The sequence below is a fragment of the Schistocerca nitens genome, chromosome 1 (genome assembly GCF_023898315.1).
Source record: "Schistocerca nitens isolate TAMUIC-IGC-003100 chromosome 1, iqSchNite1.1, whole genome shotgun sequence".
In the NCBI taxonomy this organism is placed as follows: Eukaryota; Metazoa; Arthropoda; class Insecta; order Orthoptera; family Acrididae; genus Schistocerca; species Schistocerca nitens.
Genome location: NC_064614.1, coordinates 462609186 through 462635118, shown reverse-complemented (window position 1 = coordinate 462635118; position 25933 = coordinate 462609186). Strand labels below are relative to the sequence as shown.

Genomic DNA, 25933 nt, shown 5'->3' with positions numbered 1-25933 from the left:
ACGTGTAACTGCATGGTTCACTGCATTCAATTGTGGACAGACACGAGAATGTAAACGCAGAACGTAGCGCATTGGAAGAAGAGGTAGTTGGACCTGTTAATTTGTCGGAAATTCTCCAACAATTAACAAGCACCATAACGATACAAAACAGAGAGAAAAACGCCAGATGCATGACCAGAATGCAGAAACAACGAAACAACTGTGTGAAATTAAAATACAAAACATAGAGCTCAAAGAACAATTACGTCACATTGAGGAAGAGGCAAAAGAATCCCGAGATGTGATCGAAAATATAACAATAGGTCACACGCAGTAAAGAACAGATACTGACAATGTCCAAGTGGACATGCAGACATTGCAGGACGAAACCCAGACCGAAATAAAAACGTTGCGTGACGACACTCAGGGTGAAATTAAAACATTACTCGATGACATCAAAACATTACATGAGACAACAAAGCATTGCGTGACGATACTTACTGTGAAGCTAGTGAGATAACCAAACTTCAATTACACGTCAAGCACCGGGAACAGCACAACAATTAGTTGAAGATAGTTTGTTGCAAAAACGAATCACGAAAGAGGTCCTCAAGAGATACTATAATACTCTCATCGTGAGAATAGAAGCTAAAACGAAGAATCAGTTCGAAAAAACTTAGAGAAGAATGGTTGTGAACTATACAAGAGCGAAGTGATCAAGATCATACAAGCTCTGAATCCGTAACTACGTCAGAGTCAATAACGCCACCAGAAAGGCAAGACGTTTCACAAGGAACGAAGAAAGATTTCCCGAAAATACAATTTCAATCACAGGCGGAGAGGAAGTTACACGACAGGCAACCACCTGCGATGCCACAGGCACGTTTCGAAACTTACGAAGAGCAGACAGCACCACAAAGACATTGGGTATCACAGGAATACTTTTCGGAACAATTGGGACCACATGATGTGGCAAGATTAGCCACCCAAGACGCCGAGCCAATGTGTGACAGGGAAATGCAAGGACGCGAAGGTTATAGCGTAATGCATAACGTCACTCGCACAGAGCCGATGGAAGAAAGTCATTGCATTCCATTGCAGCGATATCATGCAAAACTAGGCGAAAGTTTCACTGGGCCATATCCAATGGATTTACCACAACCTGAAAGAATGACACTGAAATGATCGGAAACATAAGCGGGGATCCTTCTCGAATTTCGTACGGTACCATAACGAGGTACAACAACGATCATTTCCTCAAGTTTCAGCATTTACGTGAAGCAAACTCACTGCATTCACGAACCTTCATTGATCATTTCAGAGTAGGACTACCAGAATATTGAACATTAGCACACAAACTAGACTTTATATGTACCCATATGTCTGGAACAGTAGCAGAAACGAAGCAAAACGTAACAGCTACATGTCAGTCATATGAAGATTTCAGAGGTAAGTTTCTCTCACGCTATCGATCAAGTGAAGCGCGAAATAGAGTAATATATGAACTATTACAAAATCCATGTCTCGAGCATTCAAGAGAGATGAGTCCCATAATTTTTTTCGAAGCAAAGGCAAAGAAAAACCAATGTTTGGATGTGCCATACAGCGATGGAGAATTGATTAAATTGTGTAACTTGAAGCTGTCACTAAAATACCAACATTAATTGCTAGGGTGCGGAGACAATGACCTGAAAGCCTTCAAAGGAATTTTGAGAGAACTAGAATTCATGTTCTCGGAAGATGAGGCAATAAAAACATGAAACGCGCGTGAAAACGTGAATGAAAGACCGCGAAAAGCGCCGATGACCTCAGGAAGGAATGTCAGCTATTACGAAACACGTAATAACTTCGCTCAAGAAGTGACACTAGATTCCAACAAAGATACGGTTATGCGGACGGGACAAGAAATGGCAATGGGTATCCACCAAGCAATGGCCATAATTGCTACAGGGGGAATAACAGAGATCGCAACGGTTATTGGAGGACAAACAGGCCGACAAATTTCCAGCGAAGAAACCCGTATCAACAAGTCGAACAAAGACAGGAAGGATCGAAAGAAGACGTGTAGATAAGGCCATCGAACTCCGATATACGTTCGCACTGACGAGCGAGCTCCCAAGCCAAGGAGAACAGGGAACCTACCCAGGCAAGCTCCAGCAGCGTAACGATAAAAATAAACACTTTGACACGAGACATGAAATATGAAGATACAGAACCGCACAGACCGAAAGAAGGCGAGATACCGCAAAGATCAGATTGGAGACGAACTAGTTGAAAAGATTTCGCAAAAAACGGACTACCACAGCAAAAGGAAGCAAGCATAGCGGAAGACGAGATAAGTGGTAAAGTAATTAGCATTGCAGTATTTAACACTGAAACTTGCGAAAGCCGATTCCAAGAGGATAACATACCGTCTAGAGAAATAAACATTTTGTCGTGAGAGGCAATAAATGAGGAAACAGGATCGCAGAGCTCAAACAAAGGCAGAGAAACAATAACATCAAAATGGTTCAAATGACTCTAAGCACTATGGGACTTAACATCTGAGATCATCAGTCCCTTAGACTTAGAACTACTTAAACCTAACTTACCTAAGGACATCACACACATTCGAACCTTCAACCGTAGCAGCAGCACGGTTCTGGACTGAAGTGCCTAGAACTGCTCGGTCACAGCGGCCGGCAAACAACAACAAAATCATGCTGGCGAGAAATTAATTGGGACGATATCGACGAAGAAAAAGAACTAACAGAGGAAGGCACAATAGGCGAATACGGATGAAGTAATTTGAACTGCCGAGTTGTCTGAGGTTAAGACCAGGGAAAACGAACTCAAGGAGAACAATGCACAGTCGAGGAAAGTTGACGGTAAATTACAATTGGGCACAAGTCCCATTGTGTACAGTGTTGGAAGCTACAGAGATATAATAAGGGCAACTAGATGCGATTATTTGGGAGTTTCGGGGGAAAAAGAAGAGGCAGATGTAGTTGAGCTGAGGGAAGACGAAGTTAAATTTGGTTCAATGGTTCAAATGGCTCTGAGCACTATGGGACTTAACATCTGTGGTCATCAGTCCCCTAGAACGTAGAACTACTTAAACCTAACTAACCTAAGGACATCACACACACCCATGCCCGAGGCAGGATTCGAACCTGCGACCGTAACAGTCCCGCGGTTCCGAACTGCAGCGCTAGAACCGCGCGACCACCGCGGCCGGCGTAAAATTTCGAGAAGAAGTTGTAGAAGAGAGAGTTAGTGGTCGAGGCTTATCCCACAGAAGGTTCGAATTCACAGGTGAAGACCTTGAAACGACTCACGTATGATTCAGTAGAGGATCAGATCAAACAGGGAGGTGTGGAAGAACACAACAAAAAGGTAGAAATTCAACCAGTTGTGATGGCAATAGTAGTAAAAGCCCAAATAAATGTAGTCATAAAAAGCAGAAGGAAGCTAACAGCAAATTCAGAGAACCTATTTAACCAATTCAATGCTAATGAAGAATTACCGATCTTGAAAACGAAGAAGATTTAAGTGAAGGGTCCCATCAAAAATAATGCTGCGGATGTCAAGAAACATACAAGGTTAACTCTTTCGTGCCAAGATCAAAATATAAAACCCTGTTTCGTTATTATACCGAAATTAACCGTAGACAAGACAATCGGAGCGGGTTTTCCGAGCCAAAAACAAGCTGTGATAAACATGGTAAAAGGTAGCGTCACTACACTTCTCTTTGAGGAAGGGCTGTACAGTGTCAAACATAGGTGTAAGAGCAAGAGCCTTCCAGACCTACGGAACGATGTTCCATCACTCAAACAAAATCATATACACAGAACGAACCGACATATTAAAAATTACGATGAATAATCACTTATAGGCATTGGTAAAAATACATCAAAGAAGCCGTCAGGTACACTACTGGCCATTAAAATTGCTACACCACGAAGATGACGTCATACAGTCGCGAAATTTAATCGACAGGAAGAAGATGCTGTGATATGCAAATGATTAGCTTTTCAGACATTCACACAAGATTAGCGCCAGGGGCGACACCTACAGCGTGCTGACACGAGGAAAGTTTCCAACCGATTTCTCATACACAAACAGCAGTTAACCGGCGTTGCCTGGTGAAACGTTGTTGTGATGCCTAGTGTAAGGAGGAGAAATGCGTATCATCACGTTTCCGACTTTGATAAAGGTCGGATTGTAGCCTATCGCGATTGCGGTTTATCGTATCGCGACATTGCTGCTCGCGTTGGTCGAGATCCAATGACTGTTAGCAGAATATGGAATCGGTGGGTTCAGGAGGGTAATACGGAACGCCGTGCTGAATCCCAACGGCCTCATATCACTAGCAGTCGAGATGACAGGCACCTTATCCGCATGTCTGTAACGGATCGTGCAGCCACGTCTCGACCCCTGAGTCAACAGATGGGGACGTTTGCAAGACAACAACCATCTGCACGAACAGTTCGACGACGTTTGCAGCAGCATGGACTATCAGCTCGGAGACCATGGCTGCGGTTACTCTCGACGCTGCATCACAGACAGGAGCGCCTGTGATGGTGTACTCAACGACGTACCTGGGTGCGCGAATGGCAAAACGTCATTTTTTTCGAATGAATCTAGGTTCTGTTTACAGCATCATGATGGTCGCATCCGTGTTTGGCGACATCGCGGTGAACGCTCATTGGAAGCGTGTATTCGTCATCGCCATACTGGAGTATCACCCGGCGTGATGGTATGGGGGGGCCATTGGTTACACTTCACGGTCACCTCTTGTTCGCATTGACGGCAGATTGAACATTGGACGTTACATTTCAGATGTGTTACGACCCGTGGCTCTACGCTTCATTCGATCCCCGCGAAATCCTACATTTCAGCAGGATAATGCACGACCGCATGTTGCAGGTCCTGTACGGGCCTTTCTGGATACAGAAAATGTTCGACTGCTGCCCTGGCCAGCACATTCTCCAGATTTCTCACCAATTGAAAACGCCTGGTCAATGGTGGCAAAGCAACTGGCTCGTCACAATACGCCAGTCACTACTCTTGATGAACTGTGGTGTCGTGTTGAAGCTGTATGGGTAGCTGTACCTGTACACGCCATCCAAGCTATGTTTGACTCAATGCCCAGGCGTGTCACGGCCGTTATTACGGCCAGAGGTGGTTGTTCTGGGTACTGATTTCTCAGTATCTATGCAGCCAAATTGCGTGAAAATGTAATCCCATGTCAGTTCTAGTATAATATATTTGTCCAATGAATACCCGTTTATCATGTTCATTTCTTCTTGGTGTAGCAATTTTAATGGCCAGTAGTGTATGTTTCAGACAGTACGTGACCAAGAGTCTGAGGAAAAGAAGAGACAGAGAAATGAGAAGTACGTTAAATTTTTATATGCAGCAACTAACATTGATATGTAGAGTTTGCAAAGGTGAAACAGAAAAATCATGATCTAATCGCATGGCATACTAACATTCCACATCACGACACCACACTTATCGGACATAAGGAGTCTCATTAGCTTAAGATAACGGGAACAAATTGGAACCGAGAGAAACTAAAACTGTATTGCAAAGATAGAACGCTGAACCATGTAAATAATTTCTTAAGAGGCGTAAAGTAGGCATTAGGCGTAAGGTAACTTATACGAAAAGATTTTTGTGCTCAAGCGTCCCGCGAATTACAATCATCAACTGCCCACGACGATGCAGCAGACGGCAATTGAGAACGTGTATGGGACTTGAAGAGATCAACGATTTTCTACGATGTGGAGGTGCCGGCAAGGGCATAAGAAGGGTAGTGATTTGTAAACAAGGCAACCCTTGTACCTAAATCTGGTAGCAACTTTGCCACGATAAGAAAAATGTACAAGGAGGGTGGATGAGCAAAAGAAGATCGACGTTGGGTCCAGGTTTTGCCAGGATTCACTTTCGGCCGCTACACGAGTCGGAATGACGGCAGGGAACGACGGGCCACTAAAAAACGGAGCAGCAGCCAGCGCCGAAACCCCGGCTTGGCTGAGGCACAATTTAGCAAAGAAAATTGCGTGTAAAATTGCACTGTCGCCGCCAGACTGTAATATTATATTGAACTATAGAACTGAACGAAAGTCAATCAATGCTGAACTACACGTCCTAACAACCAATGAAACAGTAACAAATGAGAAACTTCAAAGCAACTAGTAATCAATAATTTCCCACACCCTGCCCCGAGAAGAGAATGTTCAAGTCTGAAGAAAGGAAGATGCTTGGAAGAACAGAAGATGAGGAGTCATAAGACTGATGTTGAACAGAGAAGATCGCCGAAAATATTTGAAGGTACACTTTTCCAAATATCCATCCTACCGTAAACTTGTTGTCTGCAGAGTGTTACAGAAATTATAAATACCTTGAGCAATGTCTTGAAAAAGAAATACGTATTTTAAAGCCAATAATCCATGAGACTCTGCACTAAAAGGTCCACATTATTATGAGGGCCACACCAAACCACAGCAACGTCCTGTTGAGAAATTCGACGAATAACGATGCTACCCACCCGAAGGTATGCCGACAAACATCTCGCACATGTCCTTCAGCTTTGTGCTGAGACATTCGTCGCGAACCTCACGCAAGAATATTCGTACACATTGTGTGAAAATAGTGGCCGAAATAAGGCAAGGATCAGTGTCAGTCAAAAATGGTTCAAATGGCTCTGAGCACTATGGGACTCAACTTCTCAGGTCATTAGTCCCCTAGAACGTAGAACTAGTTAAACCTAACTAACCTAAGGACATCACACATATCCATGCCCGAGGCAGGATTCGAACCTGCTACCGTAGCGGTCGCGCGGTTCCACACTGCAGCGCCTAGAACCGCACGGCCACTTCGGCCGGCCCAGTGTCAGTCACTGAATAAGCTGCAAAAAGCACAAAATTAACATAGTACTTCGATGTATGTACATCGATTAGATGCAATTTACATCTCTCTATACAAGATGTGTAAGCGTCTGAATAAGAACTCTATAACAGTCTTTCCATAATCTTTGTTTCATGAGTCATACAGGACAAACCTTTTTGTAAAGAAATGTTTTATGTGCTTATAGTGTTAGTTAAAAAGTATGTTAAAAACAAAACTTACATATAAGCAACATTTTTGTAAAGTTAATTTACTGTCTGTGAGTGTAATATTTTCAAATTTTATTCATGCATAGTTATCAACGCAACGTTCCTAAAAAACCACATTGCCTGTTAGAATAATATTTTTTTGAGAACCATATGTGTGTATGAACATTGTTTGTGACTACAGTATTTTTGAATGTTGCATAAATCATTAATATATAGAGTTATATAGAGTTTTAAAATTTGGACATGAATAGGATTCGCTAAAGAATTATTTTGATGCTTATATTAGTTGTTAGAATCATAATGTTTGTAGGACAAACAACAGAATGTAAACACTGTATTTTTGTATTATGTATAACGTCATTTAACTTTTTGAGCTGATTTAAATTGTAAGTGGTTGAGAAAATAGCATTAAAAGATCGATGTGAGAGGCTCCTCATCTTCTATACATAATCTAAAATACACACAATACATTTAAATAAATAAGAAAATAAACTGATATCAGTATTAATAAACGAAACGTTTAAGTCTTCACTTACGGGGGCCAATTAAATCATTAACGAAGTTAACCATTTAAAAAATTAAAGTACACAAAAAGTAAAATTAAATAGAATAAGGACTAGACAAAGTGGCTGAGAAATATTCAATGCTTGAGAAAAAGTATAATTTTTGACTGACTTTGACAACACCTCAACCATAGTCTAATTTCAGCAACAAAATTATAGCTGGAGGGTTGTGATAAGTAAGGTGTCACAGAAATAACACCGCTTTAATTTAATTCCGGAAACAATTCCAGTTAAATCAATATCTCACACAACACAGTTATGTGAAAATATACGAATTGTATTGATAGGGAAACCGAATAAGCAAGCCAGAATTTCATGAATATAAACCACCAAGATTCTGACTGGTAATTGCGTGCAGGTAATTTCCTAAAACTGAGCTATGAGACGCAGTTCTGAGGAAAGGAGAATTTTACGACGGCAACGCCCATGCCACGTTAGGCCGAAACCTTCACAGTGGGACATCCACCGGACACAATGAGACGCCGGAGCCTCTCCGCAGACCGCCAGCAAAAGCCACCCTTGTCCTTGCACTTAACGGCGACCCTTCGAAAAGCCTTTATACAGGGAGACGGATGGACATAGCAGATCAACATATGGAGAAATCCAACTCAAAACGTTGGTGACCCACTGTGGCCACATGTATAAAAACCCGCGTGGAAAGAAGCTGTTTATCTCAGTATTACATAGCAGAAGTTAAACTCTGCCCTACGAAGAAATGACACCTGTGATGGCTACAGAAACTCTAGTTGATGCAGTTATAACAAGTGCGAACGCTCTGATTATCCAGTAAGAAAACCCATGGCCATCAGCTTTTATACAGGTAAACTGCAGACAGAGAAATTCGCTCTTCTCTTACAGCAGATCGTCGAGTGTTTGAGCAAGGTGACTAGCGCGGCGCTGAGACGATTGCGAGGGTAATTATGTGAACAGTTGTATGAAGAATTGCACCGAGCACTGACAGCGTTTGCGAGCGATTTGAGGGCAACGACGTATCCGCTATTCCAGCCAAATGGCGTGTACCATGAAAATTAACTTAGCTGTGGAGCATCTAGGAGTCTCGGCTTCACCGAAGACGTAGGAAATGTATCAGACTGGTGTTTAACAGTCGAGAGAGATTTAGATTAGATTCTCAAGTTCCGAGAGAGATTTAGATTAGATTCTCTAGTTCACATCTCGTGCCGGCAGCATCCATTGCCACTGCCGACGAAAAGTTAACACGCGCGCTCACGCTACCCCAGGAAGTGATATTCAGTTGACACTCAGAACTGTGCTCGTCTCCATCTCTCCTGTTTTTTCGTACATTCAGCCATGATCTGTAGTTAAACATGTTCATGAATGTCGGACTTAATTGAAGCAGAACTCGTGATATCCGATTTTATGAATAGAACTGATCAGCAACTCTAGAGTGCTTTATACTCTGAAGTTATTGAATTTTTTTAATTGTGTACTTCTTTTTGATTGCTCCTTACCGATCTCCATCCATTATTTGGTCATTTTAATTGTGCATTTAAGCTTAATTGATACCTCTGGCGCCAACAGTAATTTGTTTGTATTTTATCACCCCCAGACGTGGTCATCAACCATCTTACTTGTAAAGAACCTTAGAATACTTGGGAATTTCGCTTCACAGTTGTGAACACCCAATATCAATATTTTACCGTCCTGTACGAATTAAAACTATGATTTATATGTCATAAAGTCATACTTAGAGTAAAATATACACCTGAATAACGAAAATCTAAGATTTTCATAGCTGCTAACACATAGTTACGCCTGATCCCGTACACTAATTTCTGTTAGCGATAACGTTTCCTATACAGGGAATGCAGTGGAACTGACATTGAGATCATTGCGTGATTACATCACTGTACAGCTGCACTCTTCTGCACTCTGCATGGTGAGCTGGTGTCCTCCTACCTTGCAGGCCATAGGTTGAACACAAATTCCTAAAACACTCACAGAGCGCCTTTGCGCAACTGTGGTAGGAAGATAGAGCAGAACCAGTCTCTCACATGTTAGACAGGGACCGTAAGCATTGCGGAGGTGCGCGTAAAGATCTCATGAAGTCAGCGGAAGGAATCACTCATGAATTTGAAAGTGCTGCCGGATGTCTAACTAGCACGGTGATTGTGCATACGGGGATAAAAAGAAATGTGTACAATGATCGAGTGGCTCATTGAAAGCCACACATCTTTGCAGTCAGTGCCACGCAACGCTTGACGTCTTGTAAGGAGCGACGCCATGAGACAGTGGATGACTGGAAACAAGTGATTTCGAATGATGAATCAGGCTGTACTCTGTGACAGTCTGGTGGAAGGGTTTCAATTGCGCAGTTCCTTGACAATGTAACCTGCTATCATGTGAGCCGGCCGCTGGTGGCCGAGCGGTTCTGGCGCTACAATCTGGAACCGCGCGACCGCTACGGTCGCAGGTTCGAATCCTGCCTCGGGCATGGATGTGTGTGTTGTCCTTAGGTTAGTTAGGTATAAGTAGTTCTAAGTTCTAGGGGACTTATGACCTCAGCAGTTGAGTCCCATAGTGCTCAGAGCCATTTTTTGCTATCATGTGTATTGCCAACAGCGAAGTACAGAGGAGGTAGTATTACAGTATAGGGGTGTTTTTCGTGGTTGTAATGTGGTGCCTTTATTGCGCTTGAGAAACTGCTACATTTGGAAGATACGAATACAGTTCCCAGAATTTAGTACCGCGTACAGCAGAGGAACTGTTCGGAGACAACGATTGTATTAGCAGGAGTAGCTGCCTTATGATAAAGCAGCATCTGTGAAGCAGTGGTTTGTGGAAAATAACATTCTTGAAATGAACTAGCCTGCCTTGAGCCTCGGCATGAACCCAATGGAACACCTTTGGGATGGTTTCAAGAATCAAATTTGTACTCTGTAGTGGAATGTATGTAGATATGAAATTGCCTGGAAGATTAAATCTGTGTGGCAGACCGGGACTCGAACCGATGAACTTTACCCAGCGCAAGAAGCTGTTCTACCAACTGAGCTATTCGAGCACGACTCACGACCCCTCCTCACTACCTTTCCTTTCTTCCATGAGTGCATATGCTGCAAGTTTCACAGGAGAACTTCCGTTAAAGTAGGAGTTGAGATATTGGCGGAGCTAAAGCTGTGTGGAAGCGTCTTGAGTCGTGCTCAGGTATCTCAGCCAGTAGAACATTTGCCCGTGAAAGACAAAGGTCCTGGGTTAGAGTACCGATCCGACGCACAGTTTTCAGATACCAGGAAGTTTCACCTTTGGAATGACTACGAGCCTCGATTCTGGCCCAGATCCCAGCTTTCAACATCTCTACCTGCTCAGGTTTCGGCTCTTGAGGAAGAATGGGTTGCCATTCCTCCACAGGCTCAGACTCCTCATTGAAAATGTCAGCAGCAGAATTCAAGCTGAAATGTGGACAAACCATATATTGGTGTCCATTAATAGATGTCCCGATACTTTTGACGAGACAGTGTAGAGACATGGTCGATGACGATTTTTGTGAGTGGAACTATATGCTAATTTATGGTGCATCAGAAGCCAAGAAGAAGTACTTATCTGTAAGTGTCATATCATAGTAATCGTCTTCTAAAGAGCTCTCGAACGCCTTAAGAAAAACTATATCATGCCATGAAAAGTCATTATTGCTTACCTCTGTACACACAAGAGTTAGGAGGACTAAACATGGAAAAAAATCACGTGCCGGTGTGCATAGTATCATCTGCTGGAAAGCTCGTTTCAATATCTAGAACTTTTCTAGAAATAAAAGAAGTGTTACGCCTTTGCGACTCACTCTGTTTACGTTAGCTACATATATTTCAAGTACATTTATGTTGTCAGAGTTGTACCAAAAATGTAGTCATTGAATAAAAAAATTATAAAATCAAGCGTATTAATGCAAAACCCTTCATTTTAGATGAGTGGAAAACGACGCCTTAGTTTACATACAGTTGAAATTTCAGATTCCTGTCTTTAACAGTCTCTGAGGAAACGGGTCATCAGCATCGAAAATTTAACAATGGCAAGATAAGACATCAGATATCTCCTTTAACCCTTAATTCAAGAGGCGACTTTTCTATAACGTATACTACGAGGTGAGATCTCTGGGACGCTACCGTTTAAATCGGGGCTTAAAGTGCAAATAATTTGAAATCATTAATTTTAGTCAAATAACATTTAGTTTTAGTATTAATTAGCTGTTGTTTAAATACTCCCACATTTTGTGCGGCTTTTTCAATAGTACACATAAACGAACTGTTAAAGAACTAAATTTTAGATTGTGAAAAATTATAGCAAGTAAATTTTCACATAAAACTAAATTCTAAGCTTTAAACTTGTACATAAAAATTGCCTTTGACAGGTGCAAGAAGGAAGTCTGCTGAGAGCCACAGTTTTGTTTATCATCAGAGATATTGGAGAAACAGAGGACCACATCTTAATCATCCTGTAGGTCTTCCGCTGAATGACCTTGCGCTAGCAGAACTGTGATCAATGGCTATTGTAAATTTGTCATCTTTTCCGGGTCTTTTTTGATCTGTATCACTGACATCTTCCTCCATCCACTGACAAACAATATCATCAGACTTTGGATTGTTAAAAATGTCACGCTCCTGGGAGCATATTTTGTGCTATACTGAAGAAAAGGAGGCGCTTTCTAGGAGACCATAGCGTATGCCAGTAACACGTGTCAGTAACAAATAAAGGAGGCGGCAATGCAGCTTGCAACTAACAACGAAACATCGTAGGTTTGGTTATTTAAGAAGGTTTGGGGGGATGCAGAAGCATTCCGCCAGAAATGATCTTGGAAGGCGAGTTCGAAAATTTTCGCACTGTCTGAGGGATCACACCTCGTGAGTTAAGGGTTTATTTTTATTTATTTATTGATTCCTTTAACTCTTTATGTGGAGCATAGGGCTGCAACAGAGGAGCGCGATCTTGTTCCGTCTTCTGCTAGTATCTTCATTTCTTCCCATCCTATTCCTTGCTGATGGCCTTCTGCTTCAACTGACAGTCTCCATGTCATTTTGGGCCTGCCTCGTCGCCGTCTTCCTTGCGGGACCAGTCAAGTGCTTCTCTCGCAATATGTTCATTTGGCCTTCTAAGAGTATGGCCTAACCGTCTCCACTTCTTGCTTCTGATTTGCAGCTCAATTGGCTTTTGGTTTGTTCTTTCCCAAAGAGTTTCATTATAGATGACATTTAACCACCGTATCCCCAGGATGTTCCTCAGGCATCTGTTGTTGAATGTCTGCAGCTTGTGGATTAACTGTTTTGTCACTTTCCATGTTTCACATCCATAAAGGAGCACAGATTTTACATTACTTTCAAATATCCGCAATTTGGTCCTCAGTGATATTTCCTTTGATCTCCAGATAGAGCGTAGAGTTGTCAAAGCTCCTCTTGCTTTGTTGATGCGGCTGTTAATATACCCTGTTGCGCCGCCATCTGGTGTAACCATGCTTCCAAGGTAGCAAAACGTATCCACCTTTTCAATTATCTGGCTCCCAAGCTTAAGCTATAAAGTGCTGTTATCACTTGCCCGCATGTCTTTAGATTTTTGGGCGTTAATTTTCAACCCAACTTCGCTGCAGATTTCTGATCTTCTAGCTTCTCTTTCATGTCGTTGAGGTTGTGGGATAAAAGGCAAAGGTCATCTGCAAAGTCTAGGTCTTCTATATGTGTCCCATTGCTCCATTTTATTCCTCACACTTTATCTGTTGCTTAACCATTACAAGATTAAGTACTATGTTAAAAAGTATCGGTGAGAGAATGCAACCTTGCTTAACTCCCGTTTTCACTGCTATTTGATCTGAAAGCAGACCCTGGTGTTGAATCTGGCATGTGTAGTATTCATACATGCACTTGACGAGAGCTCTTATTTTCTTGGGGATTCCAAAAGTTCGCAGTGAACTCCAAATTTTTGTTCTAGTTATTCTGTCAAATTCCTTTTCAGAATCTACAAACAGCATGTAAAGTGGTGACTGGTATTCATATGAATGTTCTGCTATTATTCTCAAGGTGTTTATCTGGTCAATGCAAGAGCGACCTTCCCTGAATCCTGCTTGTTCCCTTCTTACTTTCTTGTCTACATGTGCTTTTATCCTATTTAGGATTATTCGTGAAAGGATCTTTCTTGGGATTGACAGCAGGGTGATGCCTCTCCAATGATCACAAACGGATATGTTGTGTACATAGTTCCGCGTAGTCAGCGCGTACACAACTTTCCCACTAGAGCGCGCCCCGCTAAGCACAACAGCGCAGGCGCACCGCTCGTCCGTCTCCGCACTACGAGATGACGCTGCCATAGAGACGGACCAAATTCTGCTTCCGCCGATCCGCGTATTAATATGTAACGCAGCCAGTGAGATTGCTGCTAACGTAGAACCTTTTCTCCTCGCGGATCACACTCGCGCAGTGATACATGAACGCGCGAGGTATTATAACGAGATTACAGACCTCCGGTTAGTCAGTTTGCATTTGTCTGCAACAGTCTGCACGAGTTCTATATTTTTCTGTACCAGTCTACAGTCAAGTTTCAGTCTGCGCCTAATAAGATTACCATATTCTGGTACATAGCCATGAAGATAAATGTATAGACACTTTTGACAAGTATCAGAGATATATGTGAGAATAAGATTAACTTACCAATACCAAAGGAACTTAAGATTGTCAATTGTAAATAGCATCCAGAACCAAGTTAAGTAATTTTTATGCTTGTTATTATTTTAATAAATGTGTTTGAAAATTAATCAAGTTCTGTTTAAAGTTGGTCACCGTCAATCTGCTACTCTAAGTGTGCAAGTGGCATTTCAATCGTCTGACCTAACGGCAGAAGATAAACACGCCACGATAAGACCACGAGACGTATTTCTGACACTCGCCTACTTCGTTAGAGCGACAAGTCAAATAATCTGATGGTGTGTGCACTGAACGTCTTACAGTACGCACACCACAGGATGGGTCTCCTTTCTTGGTGAACTTGATGATCAAGCCTCTGTTCCAGTCACTTGGTACTTGTTCATTCATCCATATGCCTGTCAGGAGTGGATGTAAAATTTCTGCTGTTAAGTAACTCTGGTTGATGTTGTCCAGGCCTGGACCTTTTCCGTTTTTTATTTGTTCGGCGATTTCTTCCCTGGATGGCGCCTCTACGTTAATTGGCATATCTTGTAGGAGAAGACCAAGTGCAGAGATGGAGAAAACATTTTGAGAACGTTCTGAACCGGGAAACTACAGATGACAGTGTAACTCAGTTGAATGTGGATGGGGAAGGAGTTAAGGATTAATTAATAAAAAATATAAACGTGGCATCTCACTGGTAAAGTCTCTCTTGCTCCAGAGGAACATTGAAATAGTTGTTATAGTTTGGTATGGTAGACTGTTATTCGTGTCGGCGCTGACCTGTAGTTGGCAGAGGCGGGCGAGAGGCGCACTTGGTGGTGCGCCACCTGCAGCGACTCGTGCACGTGCAGGGTGACGGCGCGCGTCGGCGCGTCGCACGTCACGTTGATGGCGACGCGGCCCGAGAAGCGGCCGGGCTCCGGGTCGGCGCGCAGGTGCAGCCGGTAGGCGAGCGGCCGCGCGCCGTCGGGCAGGCGGAAGTCCTTGGCGTTGCCGTGCGCCGGGTCGCGCAGGTCCAGTCCGCGCCGCACGCGCTGCTCCTGCCAAACACAACACACGGGCGGTGACGTGACGGGCCGCGGCAGGTGCTGTGTCGTCCGATACCTCGAGTGCAGCGGCGGCTCATGCAGGTGTCCACACGCAGAAACACGACGTTAAACGTTTTTGAATTACGTTATTTGCAACTAGTAGTGTCGGCACAAAATAACGTAGCTGGTAGATGCGCGGTCGGCAGGGCGCGCGTGGGGTGAGTGGTAGTGGTGGGGGTCATGGGCAGGCGCTGTAGAGGAAATGCCGAGCGCTAGAGGGGAAGTGCCGTTCTAAATTGAGCTCACACTTTTTTTTAATATGAAGTGGAGTCCCTCCACGCCGACATTTCCAAGGTGATCATTCAAAAAGATGTGTCCCCTCTGCTTTGGTTAGTATCTAAAACTAATTCCGCTGAAAATGCATCTATTTATTTTCGCTTATAACTTTCAGAGAAGCGTCGTGAGTGGCGAATTTTCAATAAAACCTACACATTTCTCTTGTTTCCATGTTAAAATTTGCTTCTTTTCCCAAAACACAGCGGCGTTTACAAAACACACATTGTGCAGACACAATTGCGAGGGAATTATGAAACAGTGGTTTGTTAAGTTTATTAAGTGAGGAACTGAGGAAAAGTAAGGCCAGTAGCGCCCGCCCGGTTAGCCGAGTGGTCTGACGTACGGCTTTCCGAAGTGAAAAGGAACGTCTGGTCCCCGGCACGAATCCGCCTGGCGAACTTGTGTCGAGGTCTGGTGAGCCGGCCATTCTGTGGATGGTTTTTAGGTGGTTTTCCATCTGCCTCGGCGAATGCGGGCTGGTTCCCCTTATTCCGCCTCAGCTACACTATGCCGGCGATTGCTGCGCAAACAAGTTCTCCACTTACGCGTACACCACCATTACTCTCCCACGCAAACATAGGGGCTACACTCGTCGAGTGTGATAGTGTGGGACGTTCCCTGGGGGGCGTGAGGGTGGGGGGGGGGGGCGCCGGAGGCCGAACTGCACAATAACCCTGGGTTCGGTGTGAGACGGCGGAGAGGTGGAGTGGACTGCGGTAGTCGTCGTGGGGTTGCGGACCACTGCGGCTGTGGCGAGGACGGTGCGTCTCCGACATTTCTAGGTCCCTGGTTAACATACAACGTACAACAAGGCCAGTAGCTTATGGAATAGCACGTGCTCGGTACAAAATAAAAGTGTAATGTCTCAAATTATGTTGTTCCAAAACCCATAGCATTTCTCGTTTCACCAGTTATAGACAGCCTTAAAAATTAAATTCTTCCATGAAATAAATCTGTAGTTAGTGGAATAACAAGGTAGATAATAAAGTTTCGCATAATAAATACATGGCAAAATACTCTTCTCTTTTTTCTATGTCTCAAATCGTTTATATGAGGACTGTTGTGGTTATTTCACTCTGGTTTAATCGTTGGCGCGGTGCGATAGCAAATGAGTTCGGTACATTAGATCAATTTTCTCGAGATTGGTGGCAGATTGAGACCTCTACCCTAAACTAAAGGAAAATTCGATATGTTAGCTAAATTTCATATGCAGCAAAATACTATGTAACATGCAATAAACGATATTTATTTTTAATTGCAAACTTTTTCTAATTCCTTGCAGTGTCTTACTTCCACGTAAATATCACAGTAACTATAACCATTAACATTATGATGGTCACATCATAATGAACCGGACACAAAAGTATAAGTAACGCAAAAATGAATTTTTTACCAAATAATTTCAGTAAAATTGTTTGAGAAAGATTGCAGGGCGTTCGCTTCGATTCTGTCATCTTCGACCGCCCGAAATGTGGTAAATACTGACGACCTCTTCTGAGCAAAAAAATGAACTCCCCAGCGGTTTTGACGAAAAGTGGTCACTGCACACTCCAAAAATGCGTACTTCTGTACTTTGTGAGTTTTGTTTTATTGGTCAGTTATGTAGTCAGTGGTCTGGAATTAAACTTCTAAGGGACAGTCAAATGAAAACGAGACAGACTGGAAAACAGTAAGTAAACAGAGTACTATTTCAAAAATACTGCCACAGCTGTCAATACATGTATCCCACTGTGAGACAAGACGGTCGATACGTTCATGGAAAAGTGTTCGCGGTTGGTTAAGGACCCATAATTGTACCCAGGCATGCCCCTCTTCGAAGCAAATCGACGACCACAAGTGGGTGGACGCACATGTTTCCTAGGTTGTTTCGAGTACTACATATTTTCCATACAGTCCTGTTCTCTCCCCATTCGATTTTCATATTTTTGGAGTCCTGAAGAAAGACATTCGTGGCTATGGACGAAGGGGTGCACGTCTGGGTACAGTCATGGTTCCGCAGTCAACCATGAAAGGTTTTTCACGATGGCATTGACCGACTTGACTCACAATGGGGTAAATGTATTAAAATTATGGCATTTACTTTTGAAATATTGAACAGTTTATTTACTGCTTGCTTTCATTTGACTAACTCTTATATTTACAATTTTGGTTTGTTACTAGATTTAAAAACAGTTCGGCGCAGATCATATAGAAGAATGGCATTTTATTATGGAATTTTTCTGGGATTTCCACTTACCTCTGAAAGTGTCGTATGCTTGCACATTGCAGGGTTTGCCATTCATGCTTTTGGTCTAATTTCACTATGTCTTGCAGCAGCACATATTTTCTTGGAGTGAAAGAAGACAAAATATGGCATCAACAGTGTTCTCCTGGCTGAAAATATGTCCATGTTTTTTATGCCTGCATACACCACCAGAGGTTTATCATCACTCCTTTATTACGAAATTCATGCCACAGAACACAAAAACTGGCTGTGAGGCGTGCTTATGTATTTATTTGCAACTGTCCAGATCACCAAACAAAAAAACAGTATTTGTGTAACGACAAAATAGTCCATTTTCCATAGGGGAGGGGGGAGGGTTCACAGCGCTCCTGACCAATGTGAGCAGGCGGTGGAACATCCCCTTGCTCGGATGCAGCCTTGAATCCGTCGTGCCCTACCATCGATGAGATCGTCAAGCCAGCTTTCGTCCAAGTTGCCCCACTCTCCAACGGCGGTTCTGCGTAAGTCGCGCAGTCGACGTCCAAAAACGGCCCCTCTGAATCGATCCCACACAGGTTCGACTGGTTTCATGTCCGGAGAACAGTCAGGCTACTTCATTCTGGTGATCCTAACATGAGGAAGGAACGTGTTCAGGACAAGAGCCCGATTAGAACACATCAGCGAAGGTGAAATTGTCACCAAAATGTTGGTGATACGTTTCCACTATTGGCGACGGAATGTCGTCAAAAAATGGTTCAAATGGCTCTAAGTACTATGGGACTTAACATCTGAGGTCATCAGTCCCCTAGACTTGGAACTACTTAAACCTACATAACCTAAGGACATCACACACATCCATGCCCGAGGCAGGATTCGAACCTACGACCGTAGCAGCCACGTGGTTCTGAACTGAAGCACCTAGAACCGCTCGGCCACAGCGGCCGGCCGACAATGTCGTCCCTGTGCCGTAGAGGAGGCACGTTATCCTCAACAACCACGAGAGATTCAGGGTGGCCCCATGTAGTGCCAGCCCAGGATATCACTCTACCACCAACTTGTTGCATATGTGGAACACATTATTAGAGGCGTTCGATATTACGGGTTGTCTCCAAACACGTTGTCTGCGATTTTCAGGATGCAAACAGATTCGAGTTTCGTCCATAAATAGCACCCGACGCCAATCCTGGGACGTCGATTCTGCATTATTTCTTGCCCATTTGTAACGAAGGTCCTGGTGTCTTGGTGTACTAACTGGTGCTCGACGCGACAGTCGGGAATGGAGATCCGCATCATGCAATGATCTCCTATCAGTCCGATGCGATACATGACGTCCTGCGGCCTCTTCGAACTCCGAGTTCAGTTCAGGAGCACTTAGCCCACGGTTTCTTTCATTCAAAAGTCGTAGATTTCGGCCATCCTGTGCACCTGTCGAACGTGGACGGCCTGTGTGGTGTAAGTCCTCAACACTGCCTTTTAACTTAGGCTGATTCGACTCCGTTGCACAAGTCGGGCAACTTCCCTGGGTGACATGACTCTTCGAACCCGATCATTGGCCTCAATTCCCCTTCGTGTCATAATGGATGGTTACTCTTTTGTTCCACAGACGTCTCTAATGCATCCCTACTGGTGCTTTACTTTAACTGAGGTATTGCAGTCCATTCAAGTGCGGCGTTCTACTGGCAGGTAACGCTCATGGTAACTTTGTGTCAGAGGCGACCTTCCGAGCGGTACAGGAGCAGTCACATTAGCTATGCAGGGCGTATCGAGGTGATGCAAAACTTTCGTTGATGTGTGTAGGACTGCCAAGTTATTTGCTGGTTATGACTTTCACTTTATCTACAAATGTCCTTTTTATCTGTGATTTTCAATATGCGCACTAAGTCTTTTGTTATGCCCATTTTAATTTATGTAAATATGTAAGTGATATGAAGAAGCAGTGTGTTGGTTAATGCAGAGTGAATGCAGGGAAGAGCAAACATGACTTCATGGTAGTAAACAGTGAATGTAAAGTAGGGGAACTGAGATTGGGTTGACAATGAAATGGAAAAAGGCGGGTGGGAAGGTGTGGATAATAGCTGGGATATAGAGGTGAAATGGAGGGAGGAGAGCGAGTGTGTAAGATAAAACACAGTACAGAAAGGTAATTGTTTTTCGTACCTTTATAAAATGCGCAAGTGGAAATCAGACAAAAACACACTCCTATGCGTTTTGTAAAAAGCTGTTTTTACATCTGAAAGCCAACCAAAGCAGTAAACACGTTTCTTTCCAACCCAGTGACGACGTTTCAGGTTAATAAAACAAAAAGGTAACGATCCACGAGTCGGAGCATGGAGTAATCAGAAGTCGAAATGCGGTAGAGAAGATAGAAAAAACTAGAAAGTGAAAGGCAAAGGCCCATTCTAGATATAGTGGGGTTCAGTGAAGTAAAATGAAAAGAAAATAATGTAACGTAGTCAGCTGAATGTAGTATAATATCAGCTGCTGCAGGAAACGCTAAAACAGGAGTAGAATTCTTTGTGAATAGGAAGTCAGTTATTGTGAACAGTTCAGTGTTGGAATTACACTCATCAGAATCAACAATAAACCAACATCAAAACAGTAGCTTGGTTGTGCAAGCTGCCGTCATTAGTAGAAAGTGAAAAAAAAGAGCAAATATATGAGAACATTAAAGCAATAACTCAGTACGTAAAGGTAGGTAAAATGTATTAATCATGGGGGATTGCCACGCTGTGGTAGGGGAAGGAATAGAAGACCGAGTTACGAGAGTACATGGACTTGGTACTGGTGATGAATGAGAGAGAAGACAGACTAATTAAGTTCTGCAATAAATTTGAGCTAGTAATAGCAAATACACTGATCAGAAAACACAAGAGGTGGACGTATACTTGGAAAATACCTGGAGAGACAGAAAGTTACCAGCTGGACTATAGCGTGGCGAGACAGAGATTCTTAAATCACATACTAGACTCTAAGGCGTCCTTAGGAGCAGATAACAATTTAGTAATGATGAAGAGTATGTTGAAGTGTGAGAGAATCATCAGGAAGTATCAGAGCGTAAGGAAGCGGGACGCTGAAGTACTAAGGAATGGTGAGGTGAGTTTGAAGTTCTCTGAAGCTGTAGATATTGTCATAATGAATAACACATTAGGCGGTACAGCTGAAGTAGAACTGACATTTCTAAAAAGATCAATCAAAACAGCTGGACAGATAAATATAGGCAGAAGGGAATTAATTGTGAAAAAACTTGGGTAATAGAAGAAATGCTTCAATTGAAAATTGAAAGAACGAAGTACAAAAATGTTCAGGACAAAAGAGGAATCCTGCAAAATAAGTCACTTAGGGAATGAAATAAATAGGAAGAGCAGGAAATGTAAGGTGGAAGGACTACAGGAAAAAATGAAGAAATCGAAATAGTCACTTTGAAGAACTTATTCAGCATATAAAAAAGTCAAAACAACCTTTGGGAAATTAGAAGAAACGACGACAACATCAACAGTGCGAGGAGACTTCCACTATTAAGCTTGGAGCAGATGGGTCGAAAGACCCCATCGAAGAGCTCTACGATGAGTAGGGCTTGTCTGATGTGATTCAGGGAGAAATGGGAGTACGACATGAAATACGTAGGAGATCTAGTATTAGAGTTTAACAGAGTTTTGGAAGACTTGAGATCAATTAAGACAGAAGGGACTGATAGCATTCCTTAGTCAAAAAAAAATGGTTCATATGGCTCTGAGCACTATTGGACTAAACATCTATGGTCATCAGTCCCCTAGAACTTAGAACTACTTAAACCTAACTAACCTAAGGACATCACACAACACCCAGCCATCACGAGGCAGAGAAAATCCCAGACCCCGCCGGGAATCGAACCCGGGAACCCGAGCGTGGGAAGCGAGAACGCTACCGCACGACCACGAGATGCGGGCAATTCCTTAGTCATTTCTAAAATAGTTGTGGGGGGAAGCGGCAGTAAAGTGACAATTCAGGTTGATTTTTAGTATCTATGAGTCTGGAGACATACCATCAGACTTTCGGAAAAATGTCAACCACACACTTCTGAAGATAGCAAGAGCTATAGCAAAGAAAAAGAAGGGTAAAGGCACCAGAGAGGCAGTTCTGATGTTGCGGTTGATAATGGTAGCAAAATTTAAGAAAAATCAAAACACGTTCATAGGATTCGTTGACCTAGAAAATGTCTTCGAAACTATAAAATAGTTCAAGATGTTTCGAAATTCTGAGAAAAATAGGAGTCGGCTATAGGAAAAGGATGATTCACAATATCTAGAAGAACCATGAGCGAACAATAAGACTGGAAGACCAAGAACGGAGAGCATGGACTAAAAAGCCTGTAAGACTACTGTTTATTCGTCAAATCGAAGAAGCAATGACGGAAATACACTCCTGGAAATGGAAAAAAGAACACATTGACACCGGTGTGTCAGACCCACCATACTTGCTCCGGACACTGCGAGAGGGCTGTACAAGCAATGATCACACGCACGGCACAGCGGACACACCAGGAACCGCGGTGTTGGCCGTCGAATGGCGCTAGCTGCGCAGCATTTGTGCACCGCCGCCGTCAGTGTCAGCCAGTTTGCCGTGGCATACGGAGCTCCATCGCAGTCTTTAACACTGGTAGCATGCCGCAACAGCGTGGACGTGAACCGTATGTGCAGTTGACGGACTTTGAGCGAGGGCGTATAGTGGGCATGCGGGAGGCCGGGTGGACGTACCGCCGAATTGCTCAACACGTGGGGCGTGAGGTCTCCACAGTACATCGATGTTGTCGCCAGTGGTCGGCGGAAGGTGCATGTGCCCGTCGACCTGGGACCGGACCGCAGCGACGCACGGATGCACGCCAAGACCGTAGGATCCTACGCAGTGCCGTAGGGGACCGCACCGCCACTTCCCAGCAAATTAGGGACACTGTTGCTCCTGGGGTATCGGCGAGGACCATTCGCAACCGTCTCCATGAAGCTGGGCTACGGTCCCGCACACCGTTAGGCCGTCTTCCGCTCACGCCCCAACATCGTGCAGCCCGCCTCCAGTGGTGTCGCGACAGGCGTGAATGGAGGGACGAATGGAGACGTGTCGTCTTCAGCGATGAGAGTCGCTTCTGCCTTGGTGCCAATGATGGTCGTATGCGTGTTTGGCGCCGTGCAGGTGAGCGCCACAATCAGGACTGCATACGACCGAGGCACACAGGGCCAACACCCGGCATCATGGTGTGGGGAGCGATCCCCTACACTGGCCGTACACCACTGGTGATCGTCGAGGGGACACTGAATAGTGCACGGTACATCCAAAGCGTCATCGAACCCATCGTTCTACCATTCGTAGACCGGCAAGGGAACTTGCTGTTCCAACAGGACAATGCACGTCCGCATGTATCCCGTGCCACCCAACGTGCTCTAGAAGGTGTAAGTCAACTACCCTGGCCAGCAAGATCTCCGGATCTGTCCCCCATTGAGCATGTTTGGGACTGGATGAAGCGTCGTCTCACGCGGTCTGCACGTCCAGCACGAACGCTGGTCCAACTGAGGCGCCAGGTGGAAATGGCATGGCAAGCCGTTCCACAGGACTACATCCAGCATCTCTACGATCGTCTCCATGGGAGAATAGCAGCCTGCATTGCTGCGAAAGGTGGATATACACTGTACTAGTGCCGACATTGTGCATGCTCTGTTGCCTGTGTCTATGTGCCTGTGGTTCTGTCAGTGTGATCATGTGATGTATCTGACCCCAGGAATGTGTCAATAAAGTTTCCCCTTCCTGGGACAATGAATTCACGGTGTTCTTATTTCAATTTCCAGGAGTGTATATCCAACTGTGGATGTTGGGATAAGTGCTACACCGAGATGAGGGGGTTGGAAGAGGAGAGGATATTGTGGAGGGGCGCATCATGCCAGTCAAAGAATTGATCACACAAAAAATAAATTGTATTCCTCATAATGTTACAGCCGCTTGTGATAATTACATCATTCAATTTCATGACTGTTCAAGTGCAAGTCGTGTCTGCTGTATGGATGCTACAATTATGTATACTGTATGAATGCTATAACGTAAAACCAACAAATATTACATAAAATGGTTGCCACCGCCAGACTCAATGTATGCACTAGAACGTCGCATGCACTTTTGCTACACTCTCCGTAATACCCCAGTTGTTCAGCCCAGCCGGCTAGCCGCGCGGTTTAACGCGCTGCTTCCCGAGTGAGAAGAAGACGTGCCGATCCCTGGCACAAATCCGGCCGGAGGATTTTTGTCGAGGTCTGGTGTGCCAGCCAGCGTGTGGATGGTTTTTAAGGCGGTTTTCCATCTGCCTCAGCGAATGCGGGCTGGTTCCCCTTATTCCGCCTCAGTTATATGTCGGCGATTGCTGCACAAACACTGTCTCCACGTACGAGTACACCATAATTACTCTACCACACAAACATTTGGGGTACACTCGTCTGGTATGAGACGTTCCCGGGGGAGGGGGTAGGGGGTGGGAGGTCCACTGGGGGCCGAACCGCACGATAACCCTGGGTTCAGTGTGAGTTGGCGGTGGAATGGATGGACTGCTGTGGCCTGTTGTGGGGTTGTGGACCACTGTGGGCTACGGCGGGACGATGCCTCTCCGTCGTTTCTAGGTCTCCTGTTCAATACACAATACACACCCCTGTTGTTCAGTGAGACAGCAAGCTCCGAAAACGAATCATCCGTTTCTACTGGATCTCATATGCTAATGCTATTGATATTGATTTTATGTAACCCTGTAATGGGAAGAAACCCTCAGAAGTGAGGTATGGTGCTCACAGTGGTCATTGGATGAGGCCATTTCTTGTTTAGATCCTCACGAGCATTGTGACTGTCCTGATGAAATCATATGCCCTCGCGGACAGTGTAAGAGAGTGTCCATTACCTGTTTCAAAAAATGGCTCTGAGCACTATGGGACCCAACTGCTGAGGTCATTAGTCCCCTAGAACTTAGAACTAGTTAAACCTAACTAACCTAAGGACATCACACACATCCATGCCCGAGGCAGGATTCGAACCTGCGACCGTAGCGGTCTCGCGGCTCCAGACTGCAGCGCCAGAACCGCGCGGCCACTTCGGCCGGCTTACCTGTTTCAGCGTATCATGAATGAACAAGGACTAACATTCACTATTAAAACTGGGTGACCACAGATATGATCTGTTAATTTATCTTATTCAACAACAGCTCATATATACTGATTTGCTGAAACATTATGGCCATTGCAAACTGCGACATTGAATGCCACTTGCGAGAGTTGCAGCCACGTGTTGTGAAGAGGACACGAATGGGGATTCTTTCTAGCGACGATACTGGCCACAAATGGGGAAATCCATTGACATTAGCGACTTTGACAAAGGTAGATTGTTATGGCTCGTCGCCTGGATACGAGTGTCTCGGAAACGAAACTGCTGGTCGGCTGTTGGCGTGCTAGGCGCTACAGTCTGGAACCGCGCGATCGTAACGGTCGCAGGTTCGAATCCTGCCTCGGGCATGGATGTGTGTGATGTGCTTAGGTTAGTTAGGCTTAAGTAGTTCTAAGTTCTAGGGGACTGATGACCTCGGCAGTTAAGTCTCATAGTGCTCAGAGCCATTTCAACCATTTGTTCGCGTGCTACTGTCGTGAGACTGTATGGGAAGTGGTTGAAGGACGGTGAAACCAACAACAGGTGACAAGGTGTAGCACGCCCCTCCTTTATGACAGAAATTGTCGGATGAACGCCTGCCCACTCTGCAGTTTATGGGAATATATGGGAATTCGGACAACAGATCACATGTTGGTGCAGGCAGCACACTTTCTTGAACATGGGAATGAGCAGCAGACGACCCTTATAGATTCCAACGTTGGCCACACGACATCGTCAGTTACGATTGCAGTGGGAACGAGATCATCGAGATTGGATGGTGGATCAATGGAAACGTGTCACCTGGTCGGATGAATGACGCTTCTTTTTGCACCAGATCAATGATCCTGTCCGGTTACGCCGTCATTCAGGCGAAAGGCTTCTCGAAATATGCACCGCACCATGGACGCTTATTGATGAGTACAATATTATGATATTACATATCATTCGATGTAATGAA

The 25933-nt window shown here is 44.2% G+C and overlaps 1 protein-coding gene across 1 annotated transcript in view; it reads right to left on the bottom strand.

The window, feature by feature from the left end:
- The window catches only part of LOC126251848 (aminopeptidase N-like), a 255465-nt gene that overhangs the window by 204462 nt on the left and 25070 nt on the right, over window positions 1-25933 (bottom strand). The window contains exon 2 of the mRNA XM_049952527.1: window positions 15046-15305. Within this exon, the coding sequence (XP_049808484.1) occupies window positions 15046-15305 (260 nt within the window). The remainder of the gene's footprint in view (window positions 1-15045; window positions 15306-25933) is intronic.